At 62.9% G+C, this 17,204-nt stretch overlaps 1 protein-coding gene across 1 annotated transcript; it reads left to right on the forward strand.

The window, feature by feature from the left end:
• Window positions 1-936: 936 nt before the first annotated feature.
• CLIP3 (CAP-Gly domain containing linker protein 3) lies at window positions 937-16,426 on the forward strand (the record flags this gene model as incomplete). Its single annotated transcript, XM_083877163.1, has 14 exons — window positions 937-979; window positions 1,965-2,105; window positions 3,413-3,552; window positions 5,511-5,604; window positions 6,447-6,608; window positions 7,482-7,600; window positions 8,938-9,174; window positions 10,192-10,327; window positions 11,558-11,680; window positions 12,593-12,721; window positions 13,694-13,817; window positions 14,894-14,958; window positions 15,940-16,012; window positions 16,365-16,426. The coding sequence occupies 14 exons, from the start codon at window positions 937-939 to the stop codon at window positions 16,417-16,419; spliced, it is 1,641 nt and encodes a 546-aa protein (XP_083733289.1). The 3' UTR covers window positions 16,420-16,426.
• Window positions 16,427-17,204: the final 778 nt, after the last annotated feature.

The following is a 17,204-nucleotide window of genomic DNA, read 5'->3' on the forward strand; positions in this document are numbered from 1 at the left end:
CCCCATAGCCCCTATGCTCCCTATAGCCCCCACATCCCCCACACCCCCTATAGCCCCCACATCCCCCACATCCCCTATAGCCCCCATACCCCTCATTTCCCATAGTCCCTATAGCCCCCACATCCCCTATACCCCCACATCCCCTACAGCCCCCACATCCCTAATACCCCCTATAGGCCCCATAGGCCCTATAGCCCCTCCACCCCCTATATCCCCACAGCCCCCATAGCCCCTATAGCCCCCAAACCGCCCACACTCCCCATAGGCCCCATAGCCCCCACATCCCCTATAACCCCCAATCTCTCATAGCCCCCACATCCCCTATATCCCCCAATTTCCTATAGCCCCCATGGCCCCTATAGCCCCCACATCCCCCATACCCCCCAATCTCCTATAGCCCCCATATCCCCTATACCACCCAATCTCCTATAGCCCCCATGGCCCCTATAGCACCTATAGCCCCCACACTCCCCATAGCCCCCATAGCCCCAATATCCCCTATAGCTCTTATACCCCCTATATCCCCTATGTTCCCTTTATCCCCCATAGCCCCACACACCCCACATCCCCCATAGCCCAAATAGCCCCTATAGCCCCCATACCCCCTATATTCCCTATATCCCCTTTAGCCCCCATAGCCCCCCATAGCTCCCATATCCCCTATAGCCCTTATAGCTCCTATAGCCCCTATAGCTCTTATAGCCCCCATACCCCCTATATTCCCTATATCCCCTTTAGCCCCTATACCCCCCATATCCCCATATCCCCATATCCCCCATATCCCCCTCATATTCCCCATATCCCCCCCATATCCCCCCCATATCCCCCATATCCCCCCCATATCCCCCCCATATCCCCCCCATATCCCCCCTATATCCCCCTCATACCCCCTTGGCCACGCCCCCTTTCCAGGCCCCGCCTCTCTCTCCCCCGCGCATGCGCACAGCGCCGGGCCCATCCCGCGGCCGTGGACCCGCAGGTACCAAAGGGGGGGGGGGGGGGATGATGGAATTTGGAATTTGGGGAGGGGTCGCTGCCGGTACCAGCCCCGGAGGGTGTTTGGGGGTCTGTCCCGGTGTCCCCCGGTCATTCTGCCCCGCCCCAGCCCCGCCATCCCCGGCCGCGCTCCCTGCGCATCCCTCGGGCCCGGCCGGCCCCGCCGCATCCCGGGGACCCCTCCCCAATATTGGGGTCACATCCTCATTTCCAGGGACCCCTCCCCATCCTGGAGACCCCCAAACATCCCCCGATTCATCCCGGTGCCCCCCATCCTCATCCCTGTCCCTTCCAGCATCCTGGTCCTCCCCTGCATCCCTGAGCCCCCTCCCCATCCTGGTCCTTCCCTGCATTCTGGGGACCCCTCCCCATTATTTGGGCCACATCCTCATTCCTGGGGACCCCTCCCCATCCTGGGGACCCCCAAGCATCCCCCGATTCATCCCGGTGCCCCCCAACCTCATCCCAGCATCCTGGTCCTCCCCTGCATCCCTGAGCCCCCTCCCCATCCTGGTCCTTCCCTGCATTCTGGGGACCCCTCCCCATTATTTGGGTCAATTCGACATTACCGGGGACCCCTCCCCAAATCAGGGACCCCCAGCCGGGCCCTCCCAGCATCCCAGTCCCTCCCAGTATCCTGATTTCTCCCAGTATCCCCATTCCCGGTGTCCCCCTCCCCATTCCCGGTGTCCCCCTCCCCATTCCCGGGGACCCCTCCCCATTCCAGTTCCCCCCTCCTCATTCCCGGTGTGACATCCCTGTGTCCCCCTCCCCAAATTCCCAATCCCCTTCCCCATTCCCAGTGTCCCCATTCCCAGTCCCCCATCCCAGTTTCCCCCTCCCCATCCCAGTGTCCCCCTCCCCATTCCCGCTCCCCCATCCCAGGACCCCCTGACAGGCTGAGGAAGGGGCGGGGGGTGTCCAGCCCCCCCAGACCCCCCCAAACCCCCCCTGTCCCCCCCCCCCAGGCCTCGCCATGACCAAGGAGCGCGGGGGGGACCCCCCTGCGGGGGGGACGCCGCCCCCCGACCCCCCCAGCCCGGTGGTGGAGCGGCGCAAGAAGCCGATGGTGCATCCCGCAGCCCCCGCCCCCCTGCCCAAGGACTACGGTGAGACCCCTCCCCAAATTGGGGACACGCCCCCCGGGGGATGGGGACACCCCCAAGGGGACAAGGAACCCCCAAAAAGAGGGTCTTGGGTGGCATTTGGGGGGGATTCAAGGGTTGTGGGGTGATCCTGGGGAAGTTGGAAGGGTCCTGAGGAGGATTTGAGGGGTCCTGAGGGGGATTTGGAGGGTCCTGAGGAGGTTTGGGGACCCCCAAAATAGTCTGGGGGGGGGGCTCTGGGAGCCTAAATGGGGCTTCCCTGGTGGCTGATCCAGGGCTGAGCATCCTTGGGGTGTGACCCCCCCAGGGGACAGGGACCCCCCCAAGGGACAGGGACCACCCCCAGGTCACAACAACCCCCCAGGGCACAGAGAGACCCCCCCCAGGACACAAAGGACCCCCCCAAAAATGCCCAGAATGACCCTGGGGATGTTTCTCTACTCCCTGACCTGGGGCTGAACATCCCTGGGGTGTCACCCCCAGGGACAGGGACCCCCCCAAAGGTGACAACGACCCTCCCCAGGGGACAGGGACCCCTCCAGGGCACAGAGAGACCCCTCCAGGGCACAAAAGACCCCCCAAAAATGCCCAGAATGACCCTGGGGATGTTTCTCTACTCCCTGACCTGGGGCTGAACATCCCTGGGGTGTCACCCCCAGGTGACAATGACCCCCCTCCAAGGGACAGGGACCCTCCCCAGGTCACAACGACCCTCCCAGGGCACAGAGAGACCCCCCCAGAGCACAAAAGACCCCACAGGGACCCCTCAAAAATGCTCAGAATGACTCTGGGGACGTTTCTCTACTCCTTAACCTGGGGCTGAACATCACCAGAGTGTCACCCCTACAAGGGACAGGGACCCCCACAGGTGACAACGACCCTCCCCAGGGGACAGGGACACCCCCAGGACACAGAGAGACCCCCTCAGGACACAGAGAGACCCCCTCAGGACCCAGAGAGACCCCCCCAGAGCACAAAAGACCCCCCAAAAATGCCCAGGATGACTCTGGGGATGTTTCTCTACTCCCTGACCCGGGACTGAGCATCCTTGAGGTGCCACCCCTACAAGGGACAGGGACCCCCACAGGTGACAAGGACCCCCCTCCAAGGGACAAGGACCCTCCCCAGGGGACGGGGACCCCCCCAGGGCACAGAGAGACCCCTCCAGGGCACAAAAGACCCCATGGGGACCCCCCAAAAAAGCCCAAAATGACTCTGTGACATTTCCCCACTCCCTTACCTGGGGCTGAACATCCCTGGGGTGCCACCCCCGTGTGTCCCCAATGTCCCCACCCCTGTCCCCTCCCCAGCCTTCACTTTCTTCGACCCCAACGACGCGGCGTGCCGGGAGATCCTGCTGGACCCCCGCACCACCGTGGCCCAGCTCTTCGCCATCCTGCGCCAGTGGGTGCCCCAGGTGCAGCACAGCGTGGACGTCATCGGCAACGAGGTGGGCCATGGGGGTCCTGGGGGGGTTTGGGGGGGTTTGGAGGGGGTTTGGGGGGTCCTGGGGCAATCCTGGGAGGGTTTGGGGCAATCCTGGGAGGGGTTTGGGGGGGATTTGGGGGGTCCTGAGGGGGGTTTAGGGGGATTTGAGGGGGTTTAAGGGGGTTTGGGGGGGTAGGGGGGAGTTTGGGGATGTGGGGGGGGGTCTTGAGGGGGTTTAGGGGGGGATTGGGAGGTGTTGGGGGGGTTTGAGGGGGGATTGGGGGGTCTTGAGGGAGGTTTGGGGGTCCTGGAGCAATCCTAGGGGGGGGGTTGGGGGGTCCTGAGGGGGTTTGGGGGGTCTTGGGAGGGTTTAAGGGGTTCTGTGGGGGGTTTGAGGGGGTCTTGAGGGGGTTTGGGAGGGATTTGGGGGTGTTGAGAGGGTTTTAGGGGTCTAGGAGGGGGTTTAAGGGGTCGTGGAGGGGGACTGGGGGGTCTTGGGGGGGTTTGGGGGGTCCTGAAGGGGTTTAGGGGGGGTCTTGAGGGGGTTTGGGGGGGGACTGGGGTGAGTTTGGGGGGTCCTGAGAGGGCTTAAGGTGTGCTGGAGGGGGATTGGGGGGTCCTGGAGGGGGATTGGGGGGTGATTGGGGGGTTTGGGGGTCGTGGGGCAATCCTGGGGGGGATTGGGGGGGTCTTGAGGGGGTTTAGGGGGGGATTGGGAGGTGTTGGGGGGGTTTGGGGGGGTCTTGAGGGGGGTTTGGGGGTCCTGGGGCAATCCTGGGGGAGGTTTGGGGGTGTTCGGGGGTGTTTGGGGGAAGTTTGGGAGGTCTTGGGAGGGTTTAAGGGGTCCTGAGGGGGATTGGGGGGTCTTGAGGGGAGTTTGGGGGAGGATTGGGGGAGTTTGGGGGTGTTGGGGAGGTTTGAGGAGGAGTTTGGGGGTCTTGGGAGGGTTTAAGGGGTTCTGGAGGGGGTTTAAGGGGTGGTGGAGGGGGTTTAGGGGGTCCTGTGTGGGGTTTGCGGGGTCCTGGAGGGGGTTTAAGGGATCCTGTGGGGGGTTTGGGGGGTCCTGGGAGGGTTTAAGGGGTTCTGTGGGGGGTTTGAGGGGGTCTTGAGGGGGTTTGGGAGGGATTTGTGGGTGTTGAGAGGGTTTTAGGGGTCTAGGAGGGGGTTTAGGGGGTCGTGGAGGAGGTTTGGGGTGGGATTGGGGGGAGTTTGGGGGGTCCTGAGAGGGTTTAAGGGGGGATTGGGAGGTGTTGGGGGGGTTTGGGGGGGTTTAAGAGGTCCTGAGGGGGTTTGGAGGTCCTGGGGCAATCCTGGGGAGGTTTGGGGGGTCCTGAGAGGGGTTTGGGGGGGAGTTGGGGGTCGTGGGGCAATCCTGTGGGGGGTTTGGGGGGTCCTGGGAGGGTTTAAGGGGTTCTGTGGGGGGTTTGAGGGGGTCTTGAGGGGGTTTGTAGGGGGAATTTGGGAGATCTTGAAGGGGATTGGGGGGTCCTGAGGGGGTTTGGGAGGGATTGGGGGAGTTTGGGGGGTCCTGGAGGGGGTTTTGGGGGGTCCTGAGGGGAGTTTTGGGGTCCTGAGGGGGTTTTGGGGGGTCCTGAGGGGAGTTTTGGGGGGTCCTGAGGGGGTTTGGGGTGTCCTGAGGGGAGTTTTGGGGTCCTGAGAGGTTTTGGGGTGTCCTGGAGTGGGTTTAAGGGGTCATGGGAGGGTTTTGGGGGGTCCTGAGGGGGTTTTGGGGGGTCCTGGGAGGGGTTTGGGGTGTCCTGAGGGGGTTTTGGGGGGTCCTGAGGGGTTTTGGGGTGTCCTGGGAGGGTTTAGGGAGGTTTGGGGTGTCCTGAGGGGGTTTTGGGGGGTCCTGGGAGGGTTTAGGGAGGTTTGGGGTGTCCTGAGGGGGTTTTGGGGGGTCCTGGGAGGGTTTAGGGGGTTTTGGGGTGTCCTGAGGGGGTTTTGGGGGGTCCTGAGGGGAGTTTGGGGGTCCCTGGGCAGATCCTGCGCCGCGGGTGCCACGTGGACGACCGGGACGGACTGACGGACATGACGCTGCTGCACTACGCCTGCAAGGCCGGGGCCCACGGCGTGGGTGGGTGTCACCCCTGTCCCCAAATGTCCCCAAAGGTCCCCAAATGTCCCCAAGGTGTCCCCAGTGTCCCCAAATGTCCCAAAAGTTGCACTGTTCCCTTGTCCCCAGTGTCCCCTTGTCGCCTGTCTGTAACCCCATGGTGTGGGTGGGTGACACTCCTGTCCCCAAGGTGTCCCCACCTGTCCCCACCTGTCCCTACCTGTCCCCACCTGTCCCCACCTATCCCTACACATGTCCCTACCTGTCCCCCAGGTGACCCGGCGGCCGCTGTCCGTCTGTCCATGTCCCTACCTGTCCCCACCTGTCCCCACCTGTCCTCACCTGTCCCCACCTGTCCCCTGTCCATACACCTGTCCCCTGTCCTCACCTGTCCCCACCTGTCCCCTGTCCCCACCTGTCCTCACCTGTCCCCACCTGTCCCCACCTGTCTCCACCTGTCCCCACCTGTCCCCACCTGTCCCCTGTCCTCACCTGTCCCCACCTGTCCCCAGGTGACCCGACGGCCGCTGTCCGTCTGTCCCTGTCCCCACCTGTCCCCACCTGTCCACACCTGTCCCCACCTGTCCCCAGGTGACCCCGCGGCCGCTGTCCGTCTGTCCAGTCCCTGTCCATCCCTGTCCCTGTCCCCACCTGTCCCCACCTGTCCCCACCTGTCCCCACCTGTCCCCACACCTGTCCCCACCTGTCCCCACCTGTCCCCACCTGTCCCCACACCTGTCCCCACCTGTCCCCAGGTGACCCTGCTGCTGCTGTCCGTCTGTCCAGTCCCTGTCCATCCCTGTCCCTGTCCCCACCTGTCCCCACCTGTCCCCATGTCCTCACCTGTCCCCACCTGTCCCCAGGTGACCCCGCGGCCGCTGTCCGTCTGTCCACCCGCCTGCTGGCGCTGGGGGGTGACGCGGGGCTGCGCAGCCGCTGGACGCACATGAACGCGCTGCACTACGCCGCCTACTTCGACGTCCCCGAGCTCATCCGGACCCTCCTGCGGGCCGCCGCCCCCCGAGGTGGGTCTGGGGGTCGCGATTGACCCCCCCTATCGCGATTATCGCGATAGAACCGCCCCTATCGCGATAGAACCGCCCCTATCGCGACCAGGATGCCAAAACCCCCAGGGGTGGGCGGGGCAAGGAGGGTTTGGCACCGCCCACTTTGATGTCCCCGACCCCAAAATTAGGATTGACCCCCCCCTATCGCGATAGAACCCCCCTCTATCGCGATAGAACCCTCAAAATGGGGATTGGACCCCCAAAATGGGGATTGACCCCCCAAAATGGGGATTGACCCCCCAAAATTGGGATTGGACCCCCCAAAATTGGGATTGGACCCCCAAAATGGGGATTGGACCCCCCAAAATTGGGATTGGACCCCCAAAATGGGGATTGGACCCCCCAAAATTGGGATTGGACCCCCAAAATGGGGATTGGACCCCCCAAAATTGGGATTGGACCCCCAAAATGGGGATTGACCCCCCAAAATTGGGATTGGACCCCCAAAATTGGGATTGGACCCCCCAAAATTGGGTTTGGGGTCCCCCTTCCTTGGCCGTGCCTGTTTCCCCCAGGATTTTTGGGATCCCCTTTGATTTTTGGGGGATCTCCCTTTGCTGTGCCTCAGTTTCCCCCGGATTTTTGGGACCCCCCAGGATTTTTAAGACCCCTCCCCATATTTTTGGGGTCCCCTCTTGTTCTGTGCCTCAGTTTCCCCTTCTAATTTTCGATATTTTTGATGTTTTTCCCTTCCCGTGCCTCAGTTTCCCCGGGATTTTTTGGGTTCCCCGGGATTTTTAGGACCCCCGGTATTTTTGGGACCCCTCCCCATATTTTTGGGACCCCCCCCCACCTTGTCCCGTGCCTCAGTTTCCCCCCTGCAATCCGCAGTCCTGCACTCCACCTGCAGCGATTTCAGCCACGGCACCGCCCTGCACATCGCGGCCTCCAACCTGTGCCTGGGGGCGGTTCGGTGTCTGCTGGAGCACGGGGCTGATCCGGCCCTCAGGGTACCCAAAATTTGGGGGGTTTTGGGGGGATTTTGGGGGGATTTTGGGGGAGTTTTGGGGGATTTGGGGGGTTTAAGGGGGGATTGAAGGGGATTTTGGGGGGATTTAAAGGGGATTTTGGGGGATTTGGGGTTTGGGGCTGGAGCACGGGGCTGATCCAGCCCTCAGGGTACCCAAAAAAATGGGAAATTTGGGGGTTTTGGGGGGTTTTGGGGAATTTTGGGGGATTTGGGGGTTTAAGGGGGGATTGAAGGGGGTTTTGGGAGGATTTAAAGGGGATTTTGGGGGGATTTGGGGTTGGGGCTGGAGCACGGGCTGATCCTGCCCTCAGGGTACCCAAAATGGGAAATTTGGGGGGGGTTGGGGGGGTGTTTTTGGGGGTTTGGGGATTTTTGGGGGGTTTTGGGGGTTTTTTGGGGATTTTGGGGGAATTTGGGGGAGTTTGGGGGGGATTTAAAGGGGATTTAGGGGGATTTGGGGTTTGGGGCTGGAGCACGGGGCTGATCCTGCACTCAGGGTACCAAAAATGGGAAATTTGGGGGGTTTTGGGGGGTTTGGGGGGATTTGGGGGAGTTTGGGGGGTTTGGGGGGGATTTTGGGGGGTCTGGGGGATTTGGGGGGATTTGGGGGATTTTTGGGGGGGTTTGGGGGAGTTTGGGGGGTTTGGGGGTATTGGAGGGGGATTTTGGGGGGATTTGGGATTTGGGGGCTGGAGCACGGGGCGGATCCTGCCCTCAGGGTACCCAAAAATGGGAAATTTGGGGGGGTTTGGGGGATTTTGGGGGAGTTTTGGGGGGTTTGGGGGGTTTTAGGGAGATTGGGGTTTGGGGGCTGGAGCACGGGGCTGATCCTGCCCTCAGGGTACCAAAAAATGGGAAATTTGGGGGGTTTAGGGATTTTGGGGTTTTGGGCGATTTTGGGGGGTTTGGGGGAGATTGGAGGGGATCCCAATGTCTCCTGGACCCCTGTGAGACCCCCCCCCCAAGGTGGTCCCAGACCCCTCTGAGACCCCTCCCATTGTCCCCCCAGAACAGCAAGGGGCAGGTGGTGGTCCTGGACCCCCTGGACCCCCTCTGAGACCCCCCAAGGTGGTCCCAGACCCCTGTGAGACCCCTCCCCTTGTCCCCCCAGAACAGCAAGGGGCAGGTGGCGGCCGAGGTGGTCCCAGACTCCTGTGAGACCCCCCCCCAAGGTGGTCCTGGACCCCACTGAGACCCCCCCAGGGTGGTCCCAGACCCTCTGTGAGACCCCCCATTGTCCCCCCAGAACAGCAAGGGGCAGGTGGTGGTCCTGGACCCCTCTGAGACCCCTGTGAGACCCTCCCCTTGTCCCCCCAGAACAGCAAGGGGCAGGTGGCGGCCGAGGTGGTCCCGGACCCCACGGACATGGCCCTGGACCGGGCGGAGGCGGCGGAGGCGGCGCGGGAGCTGCGGCGGCTGCTGCTGGACGCGGTGCCCCTGAGCTGCAGCCTGCCCCGGGTCACCCTGCCCAACTACGACAACCTGCCCGGGACCCTCATGCTGCTCTGCCTGGGGCTGCAGCTGGGGGACAGGGTGCGCCTGGACAGCGGGAAGGTGGGTGTCACCCACCCTAAATCCATCCTGTGTCAGCCCAAATCCATCTTGTGTCACCCTGTGTTATCTGTGTCACTCCAAACCCATCCCAAACCCATCCTGAGTCACCCGAAACCCACCCCAAATCCACCCTAAATTCATCCTGTGTCATCCCAAACCCACCCCCAAACCCACCCTGTGTCACCCTGTGTTATCTGTGTCACCCCAAACCCACCCCAAATCCATCCTGTGTCACCTGTGTCACCCCAAACCCATCCCAAACCCATCCTGTGTCACCCTGTGTTATCTGTGTCACCCCGAACCCACCCCAAACCCACCCTGTGTCATCCTGTGTCACCCCAAATCCACCTGTGTCACCCTGTGTCACCCTGTGTTATCTGTGTCACCCCAAACCCACCCTGTGTCACCCTGTGTCATCCTGTGTCACCCCAAACCCATCCTGTGTCATCCCAAATGCAGCACAAACCCACCCTGTGTCACCCCAAACCCACCTCAAACCCACCCCAAATCCATCCTGTGTCACCCTGTGTCACCCTGTGTTATCTGTGTCACCCCAAACCCATCCCAAACCCACCTTGTGTCACCCAAAACCCTCACCCTGTGTCACCCTGTGGCACCTCTGTCACCCCAAACCCCCTCAGCCCTCCAGGATTTGGGGTTCAGGTGTCACCCCATGTCCCCTGTCCCCAGGTGGGCACACTGAGGTTCTGTGGCACCACGGCCTTTGCTGAGATTCAAAATGAATATTTAGGGTTTGAGTTTTTAGGGGGTATTTTGAGGTGGGGATGTTTTTGGGGATCAAGGGGGTATTTTGGGGTGGGGATTTTGGGGGTTCAGGTGTCACCCCGTGTCCCCTGTTCTTGTCAGGTGGGCACCCTGAGGTTCTGTGGCACCACGGCCTTTGCTGGGATTTAGGATTTGGGGTTTTTTTGGGGGGGATGTTTTGGGGGTTCAAGGGGGTATTTTGGGGTGGGGATTTCGGGGGTTCAGGTGTCACCCCGTGTCCCCTGTCCCCAGGTGGGGACCCTGAGGTTCTGTGGCACCACGGCCTTTGCCAGCGGTCAATGGGCCGGGGTGGAGCTGGACGAGCCCGAGGGGAAGAACGACGGCAGCGTGGGGGGCGTGCGCTACTTCATCTGCCCCCCAAAACAGGGTACGGGACCCCCGGGACCCCCGGGACCCCCTGGGACCCCCTGGGACCCCCCTGTGACCCCCCTGGGACACCTGGGACACCCTGGGACACCCTGGGACCCCTATGACTCCCCTGAGAACCCCCAGAAACTCCCAGGACCCCCCTGGGACCCCCCTGGGACATCCTGAGACCCCCCTGGGATCACCCTGGGAGCCCCCTGAGACCCTCTGAATCCCCTGGGACCCCTCTAAGACCCCCCTGGGACATCTGAGACCCCTGGGACCCCCTGAGACCCCCCTGTGAATGCCTGGGACCCCCGGGACCCCCCTGAGACACCCCTGAGACCTGCTGGGACCCCCCTGAGACCCCCTGAGACCCTCTCAAACCCCTGAGACCCTCTGGGACCCCCTGGGACTCCCCTGGGACCCCCCTGGGATCCTCAGAACCCCCTGGGACCCCCCTGGGACACTCTGAGACCCCCCAGGACCCCCTGGGAACCTCAGAACCCCCTGGGACCCTCCTGGGACCCCCCAGGACCCCCTGAGACCCTCTGGGACTACCTGGGACCCCCCTGAGACCCTCTCAAACTCCTGGGACCCCCCTGGGACCCCCCTGGGACCCCCCTGGGATCCTCAGAACCCCCTGGGACCCCCCTGGGACATCCTGGGACCCCCCTGAGACCCTCTGAATCCCCTGAGACCCCCCTGGAACCACCTGAGACCCCCATGACTCCCCTGAGACCCTCTGGGACCCCCTGGAACCCCCCTGTCCCTGGGTTGGACTGGGTGGGACTGGGCCATACTGGTCCATACTGGTCCATACTGGTCTATACTGGTCCATACTGGTCCATACTGGTCCATACTGGTCCATACTGGTTTATACTGGTCCATACTGGTCCATACTAGTCCATACTGGTTTATACTGGTCCATACTGGTCCATACTAGTCCATACTGGTTTATACTGGTCCATACTGGTCCATACTGGTCTATACTGGTTTATACTGGTCTATACTGGTCTATACTGGTCTATACTGGTCCATACTGGTCCATACTGGTCCATACTGGTTTATACTGGTCCATACTGGTCCATACTGGTCTATACTGGTTTATACTGGTCTATACTGGTCTATACTGGTCTATACTGGTCCACACTGGTCCATACTGGTCCATACTGGTTTATACTGGTCCATACTGGTCCATACTGGTCTATACTGGTCCATACTGGTCCATACTGGTCCATACTGGCCACAGGAATCTTCGCCTCGGTGTCCAAGATCTCCAAGGCCGAGGAGCAGCCCCCGGCGCCGTCGCCCCCCCCGAGCCCCCCGGGACCCCCGGCCCGAGCCCCCCACAAGTCCCGCAAGGACAAGAGAGGTACAGACCCCTCCCCAGAATTCTGGGGACCCCCCTGACCCCCTCCCCAAAATTCTGGGGTCCCAAAATTCAGGGGATATCCTGAGCCCCCTCCCCAAAATTTAGGGGGACCACTTGACCCCTCCCCAAAATTGAGGGGACCCTCCTGACTCCCTCCCCAAAATTCTGGGACCCTCCCTGAACCCCCTCCCAAAAATTCTGGGGACCCTCCTGACCCCCTCCCCAAAATTTAGGGGTCCCAAAATTCAGGAGATACCCTGAGCCCCCTCCCCGGAATTTAGGGGATCTCCTGACCCCCTCCCCAAAATTCTGGGGTCCCAAAATTCAGGGGATACCCTGAGTCCCCTCCCCAAAATTTAGGGACCCCCTGAACCCCCTCCCCAAAATCAGGGTTTCCCAAAATCCCACAAGAGGTGGGCGTGGCCGGGATGGGCGTGGCTGGGTGTGGCTGGGTGTGTCAGGGATGGGTGTGGCAGGGATGGGCGTGTCAGGGCGTGGTCTCTCCGCCCCCCCAGCCTCCCGGAAGCGGGCGGGGGCGTGGCTGGGTGTGTCAGGGTGTGTCAGGGCGTGGCTGGGTGTGTCAGGGTGTGGTCTCTCCGCCCCCCCAGCCTCCCGGAAGCGGGCGGGGGCGTGGCTGGGTGTTTCAGGGCGTGGCTGGGTGTGGCAGGGCTGGGTGTGGCTGGGTGTGGCTGGGTGTGGCTGGGTGTGTCAGGGCGTGGTCTCTCTGCCCCCCCCCAGCCTCCCGGAAGTGGGCGGGGGCGTGGCTGGGTGTGTCAGGGATGGGTGTGGCTGTGATGGGCGTGTCAGGGCGTGGTCTCTCCGCCCCCCAGCCTCCCGGAAGCGGGCGGGGGTGTGTCAGGGCGTGGCTGGGTGTGGCTGGGCGTGTCAGGGTGTGGTCTCTCCGCCCCCCAGCCTCCCGGAAGCGGGCGGGGGCGTGGCTGGACCGCGAGGGCCGGCGGGTGGCCCCGGGGGACGCGGTGCTGGTGGCCGGACAGCGCCAGGGCCGGGCCCGGTTCTACGGACGCACCGACTTCGCCCCCGGTGAGACGGACCCCCGCCCCGGGTGGGACCCCTGAGACCCCATGGGACCCCCACTCCGGGTGGGACCCCTGAGACCCCATGGGACCCCCACCCCGGGGTGGGACCCCCTGAGACCCCCATGGGACTCCCTGAGACCCCCCTGAGACCCCCATGGGACACCCTGAGACCCCCCTGGGACCCCCTGAGACCCCACCTGAGACCCCCATGGGACCCCCTGGGACCCCCATGGGACACCCTGAGACCCCCATGGGACCCCAATGGGACCCCCTGAGACCCCCATGGGACACCCTGAGATACTCATGGGACCCCCAACCCTGGGGTGGGACCCCTGAGACCCCCATGGGACCCCCGACCTCGGGGTGGGACCCCCTGAGACACCCCTGAGACCCCCGGGGTGGGACCCCCAGCCTGGGGGGAACCTCCTGAAACTCTCCTGGGCCCCCCAGCCTGTGGTGGGACCCCCTGAGACCCCCAACCCCGGGGTGGGACCCCCTGAGACCCCCCCTGAGACCCCCAACCCTGGGTTGGGACCCCCTGGTGTCCCCCTGTGTCCCCCCCAATGTCTCTCAGTGTTTCCCCCATGACCCCCCCATGTCCCCTGGTGTCCCCGATGTCCCCAATGTCCCCAATGTCCCCAATGTCCCCAATGTCCCCTGATATCCCCAAATATCCCCAGTGTCCCCAATGTCCTCAATGTCCCCAATGTCCCCAGTGTCCCCAATGTCCCCAATGTCCCCAGTGTCCCCCGGGTGTCCCCCAGGTCCCCAATGTCCCTCATGTCCCCAATGTCCCCAATGGCCTCAATATCCCCACTGTCCCCATTGTCCCCCAATGTCCCCAATATCCCCAATGTCCCCAATGGCCCCAATATCCCCATTGTCCCCAATGTCCCCCAATATCTCTGATATCCCCAATGTCCCTCATGTCCCCTGATGTCCCTGGGTGTCCCCTGACGTCCCCGTGTGTCCCCAGGGTACTGGTTCGGGGTGGAGCTGGACTCGGCGGGGGGCAAACACGACGGCTCCGTTTTCGGGGTGCGTTACTTCACCTGCCCCCCCAAACACGGCGTCTTCGCACCCCCCTCCCGCGTCCAGAGGTACCAGGGGACACGGGGGGACATGGGGGGACATGGGGGGACACGGGGGGACATGGGGGGACATGGGGGGACATCAGGGGACATGGGGGGACATGGGGGACATGGGGGGACATCAGGGGACATGGGGGGACATGGGGGACATGGGGGGACACAGAAGGGACATGGGGGGACATGGGGGACATGGGGGGACATGGGGGACATGGGGACACCGGGGGACATGGGGATGTGGGGGGGATATGGGGGGGACATGGGGACATGAGGACACCGGGGGACACCAGGGGACACAGGGACATCGGGGGATATGGGGGGACATGGGGACACGGGGACATGGCGGGGACATGGGGTTTTGGGGGACACAGGGACATGGGGACACCAGGGGACATGGGGGGACATGGGGACACAGTTGGGACATCAGGGGACATGGGGACATGGGAACACCAGGGGACATGGGGGAGACATGGGGATATGGGGACACCAGGGGACACCAGGGGACACCAGGGGACATGGGGATATGGGGACACCAGGGGACACCAGGGGACATGGGGATATGGGGGGGACATGGGGACGCTGTGGGGACACAGGAACATGGGAGGACGGGGGGACACCAGGAGACACAGGGGGACATGGGGACACGAGGGGGACATGGGGACACCGGGGGACATGGGGATATGGGGAGACTCCGGGGGACATGGGGACACTGCGAGGACATGGGGACACCGGGGGACATGGGGAGACTCCGGGGGACATGGGGACACTGCGAGGACATGGGGACACCAGGGGGATATGGGGACATGGAGGAGACATGGGGACATGGGGACATGGGGGAATGGGGATATGGGAGGGATATGGGGACATTGGGGACACTGGGGGACATGGGGGGACATGGGGATGTGGGGGGGATGTGGAGGGGACACGGGGACACAGGGGGGACACGGTGGGGGCAGAGGGGACACTGGGGCCAGGGGGACACTGGGGTCAAGGGAGGTCGCAGGGAGGTCACAGGGGGGTCACAGGGGGGTCACAGGGGACACTGAGGGGACACGGTGGTGACACCCTGTCCCCGTGTCCCCACCCAGGGTCGGGGGTCCCAAGGAGGAGCCCGGGGATGGAACCTCTGAAAAAAATCCACAGCCGGTCACAGGTGAGGGGGCGTGGCTGGGCGGGGCACTGATTGACAGGTGGGCGGGGCAGTGATTGACAGGTGGGCGGGGCAGTGATTGACAGGTGGGCGGGGCACTGATTGACAGGTGGGCGGGGCAGTGATTGACAGGTGGGTGGGGCAGTGATTGACAGGTGGGTGGGGTAGTGACAGGGCAGGACAATGATTGACAGGTGGGGGGGCAGGGTGTGGGAGTGATTGACAGGTGGGTGTAGCAGTGATTGACAGGTGGGTGGGGCAGGGTGTGGCAGTGATTGACAGGTGGGTGGGGCAGTGACAGGCAGGGTGTGGGAGTGATTGACAGGTGGGCGGGGCAGTGACAGGTGGGTGGGGCAATGACAGGCAGGTGTGGCAGTGATTGATAGGTGGGTGGGGCAGTGATTGACAGGTGGGTGTGACAGTGATTGACAGGTGGGTGTGACAGTGACAGGTGGGTGTGACAGTGATTGACGGGTGTGACAGTGACAGGTGGGTGGGGCAGTGATTGACAGGTGGGTGTGACAGTGATTGACAGGTGGGTGGGGCAGTGACAGGGTGTGGGAGTGATTGACAGGTGGGCGGGGCAGTGACAGGTGGGTGTGGCAGTGATTGATAGGTGGGTGGGGCAGTGATTGACAGGTGGGTGTGACAATGATTGACAGGTGGGTGTGACAGTGACAGGTGGGTGTGACAGTGATTGACGGGTGTGACAGTGACAGGTGGGTGGGGCAGTGATTGACAGGTGGGTGTGACAATGATTGACAGGTGGGTGTGACAGTGACAGGTGGGTGTGACAGTGATTGACGGGTGTGACAGTGACAGGTGGGTGGGGCAGTGATTGACAGGTGGGTGTGACACCTGTCCCTCTCTGCCCTGTGTCCCCTCTGTGTCCCTTGTGTCCCCTCCATGTCCCCTGTGTCCTCTGTGTCCCCTGGCTGTGTCCCCTCCCCATGTCCCCTCCATGTCCCCCGTGTGTCCCCGCAGTGTCACAGCCCAAGCGCAATTTCCCGGCCGTGCGAACCCCCAAGGACATCACGTCCGAGAGCTCCTTCTCCAGGTGGGGACACCGGGGGTGGCCCTGTCCCCTCCATGTCACCGGGGGGTGGCCCTGTCCCCAGGCCATGTCCCCAAGGGCTGGCCCTGTCCCTGGAGAGTGTGTCCCTGTCCTCAAGGGGGTGTCCCTGTCCCCAAGGGGTGGCCCTGTCCCCACACTGTCCCCAGGGGGTGGCACTGTCCCCTTGCTGTCCACAAGGGGTGGCCCTGTCCCCAAGAGGGGGGTGTCCCTGTCCCATGGGGGGGTGTCCCTGCCCCTGTCCCTGTGGGTGTCCCATGTCCCCAGGGGTGTGTCCCTGTCCCCAGGCCGTGTCCCCAGGGGGATGTCCCCACGTTGTCCCTGTCCCTGTCCCCAGGTTACTGTTCTGCTGCTGGTTCCCGTGGATGCTCCGGGCCGAGATGCAGTCCTAACCCCGCCCCTCCCCCACCCCCCGCCGCCCCTCCCCCACCCAGTGCCTTGGTGCCCCTCCCCCCACCCGGGGAGCCGTGATGTGACCCCCCCATTGTCCCCAATGTCCCCTCATTGTCCCCTCCTGGAACCTTCTGGAACCTTCTGCACTGGTGGGGGGTGGGGGGAGGGGTTTGGGCGTGGCCCCTCCCCCCCCCCCCGATTTTGGGGCCAAATCTGCTGATAACGGGGGTGGGGGAGGGGTCAGAGCCCCCAAAATCCCCCCAAATCCCCCCCAGACCCCCCCAAATCCCCCCCAGATCCCGATTTTGGGGCCAAATCTGCTGATAACGGGGGTGGGGGAGGGGCCAGACCCCCCAAGACCCCCCAAAATCCCCCCAAAAATCGATTTTTGGGGCCAAATCTGCCAATAATGGGGACAAGACCCCCCAAAATCCCCCCAAAATCCCCCCCAGACCCCCCAAAATTCCGATTTTTGGGGCCATATCTGCTGATAACGGGGACAGGGAGGGGTGAGACCCCCCAAAATCCCCAAATTTTGACCCAAATCTGCTGATAACGGGGGTGGGGGAGGGGCCAGACCCCCCCAAATTTTGATTTTTGGGGTAAAATCTGCCCATAATGGGGACAAGACCCCCCCAAAATCCCCCCAGACCCCCCAAAATCCCATTTTTTATTGATTTTTTATTGATTTTTATTGATTTTTTATTGATTATTGATTTATTGGATTTCTTATTTTTGAAAATCTAGGCCACGCCCCTTCCCCAAAATATTTTTTGGGGACCAA

Source organism: Zosterops lateralis, assembly GCF_965231275.1.
Source record: "Zosterops lateralis genome assembly, chromosome: 23".
Taxonomy (NCBI): domain Eukaryota; kingdom Metazoa; phylum Chordata; class Aves; order Passeriformes; family Zosteropidae; genus Zosterops; species Zosterops lateralis.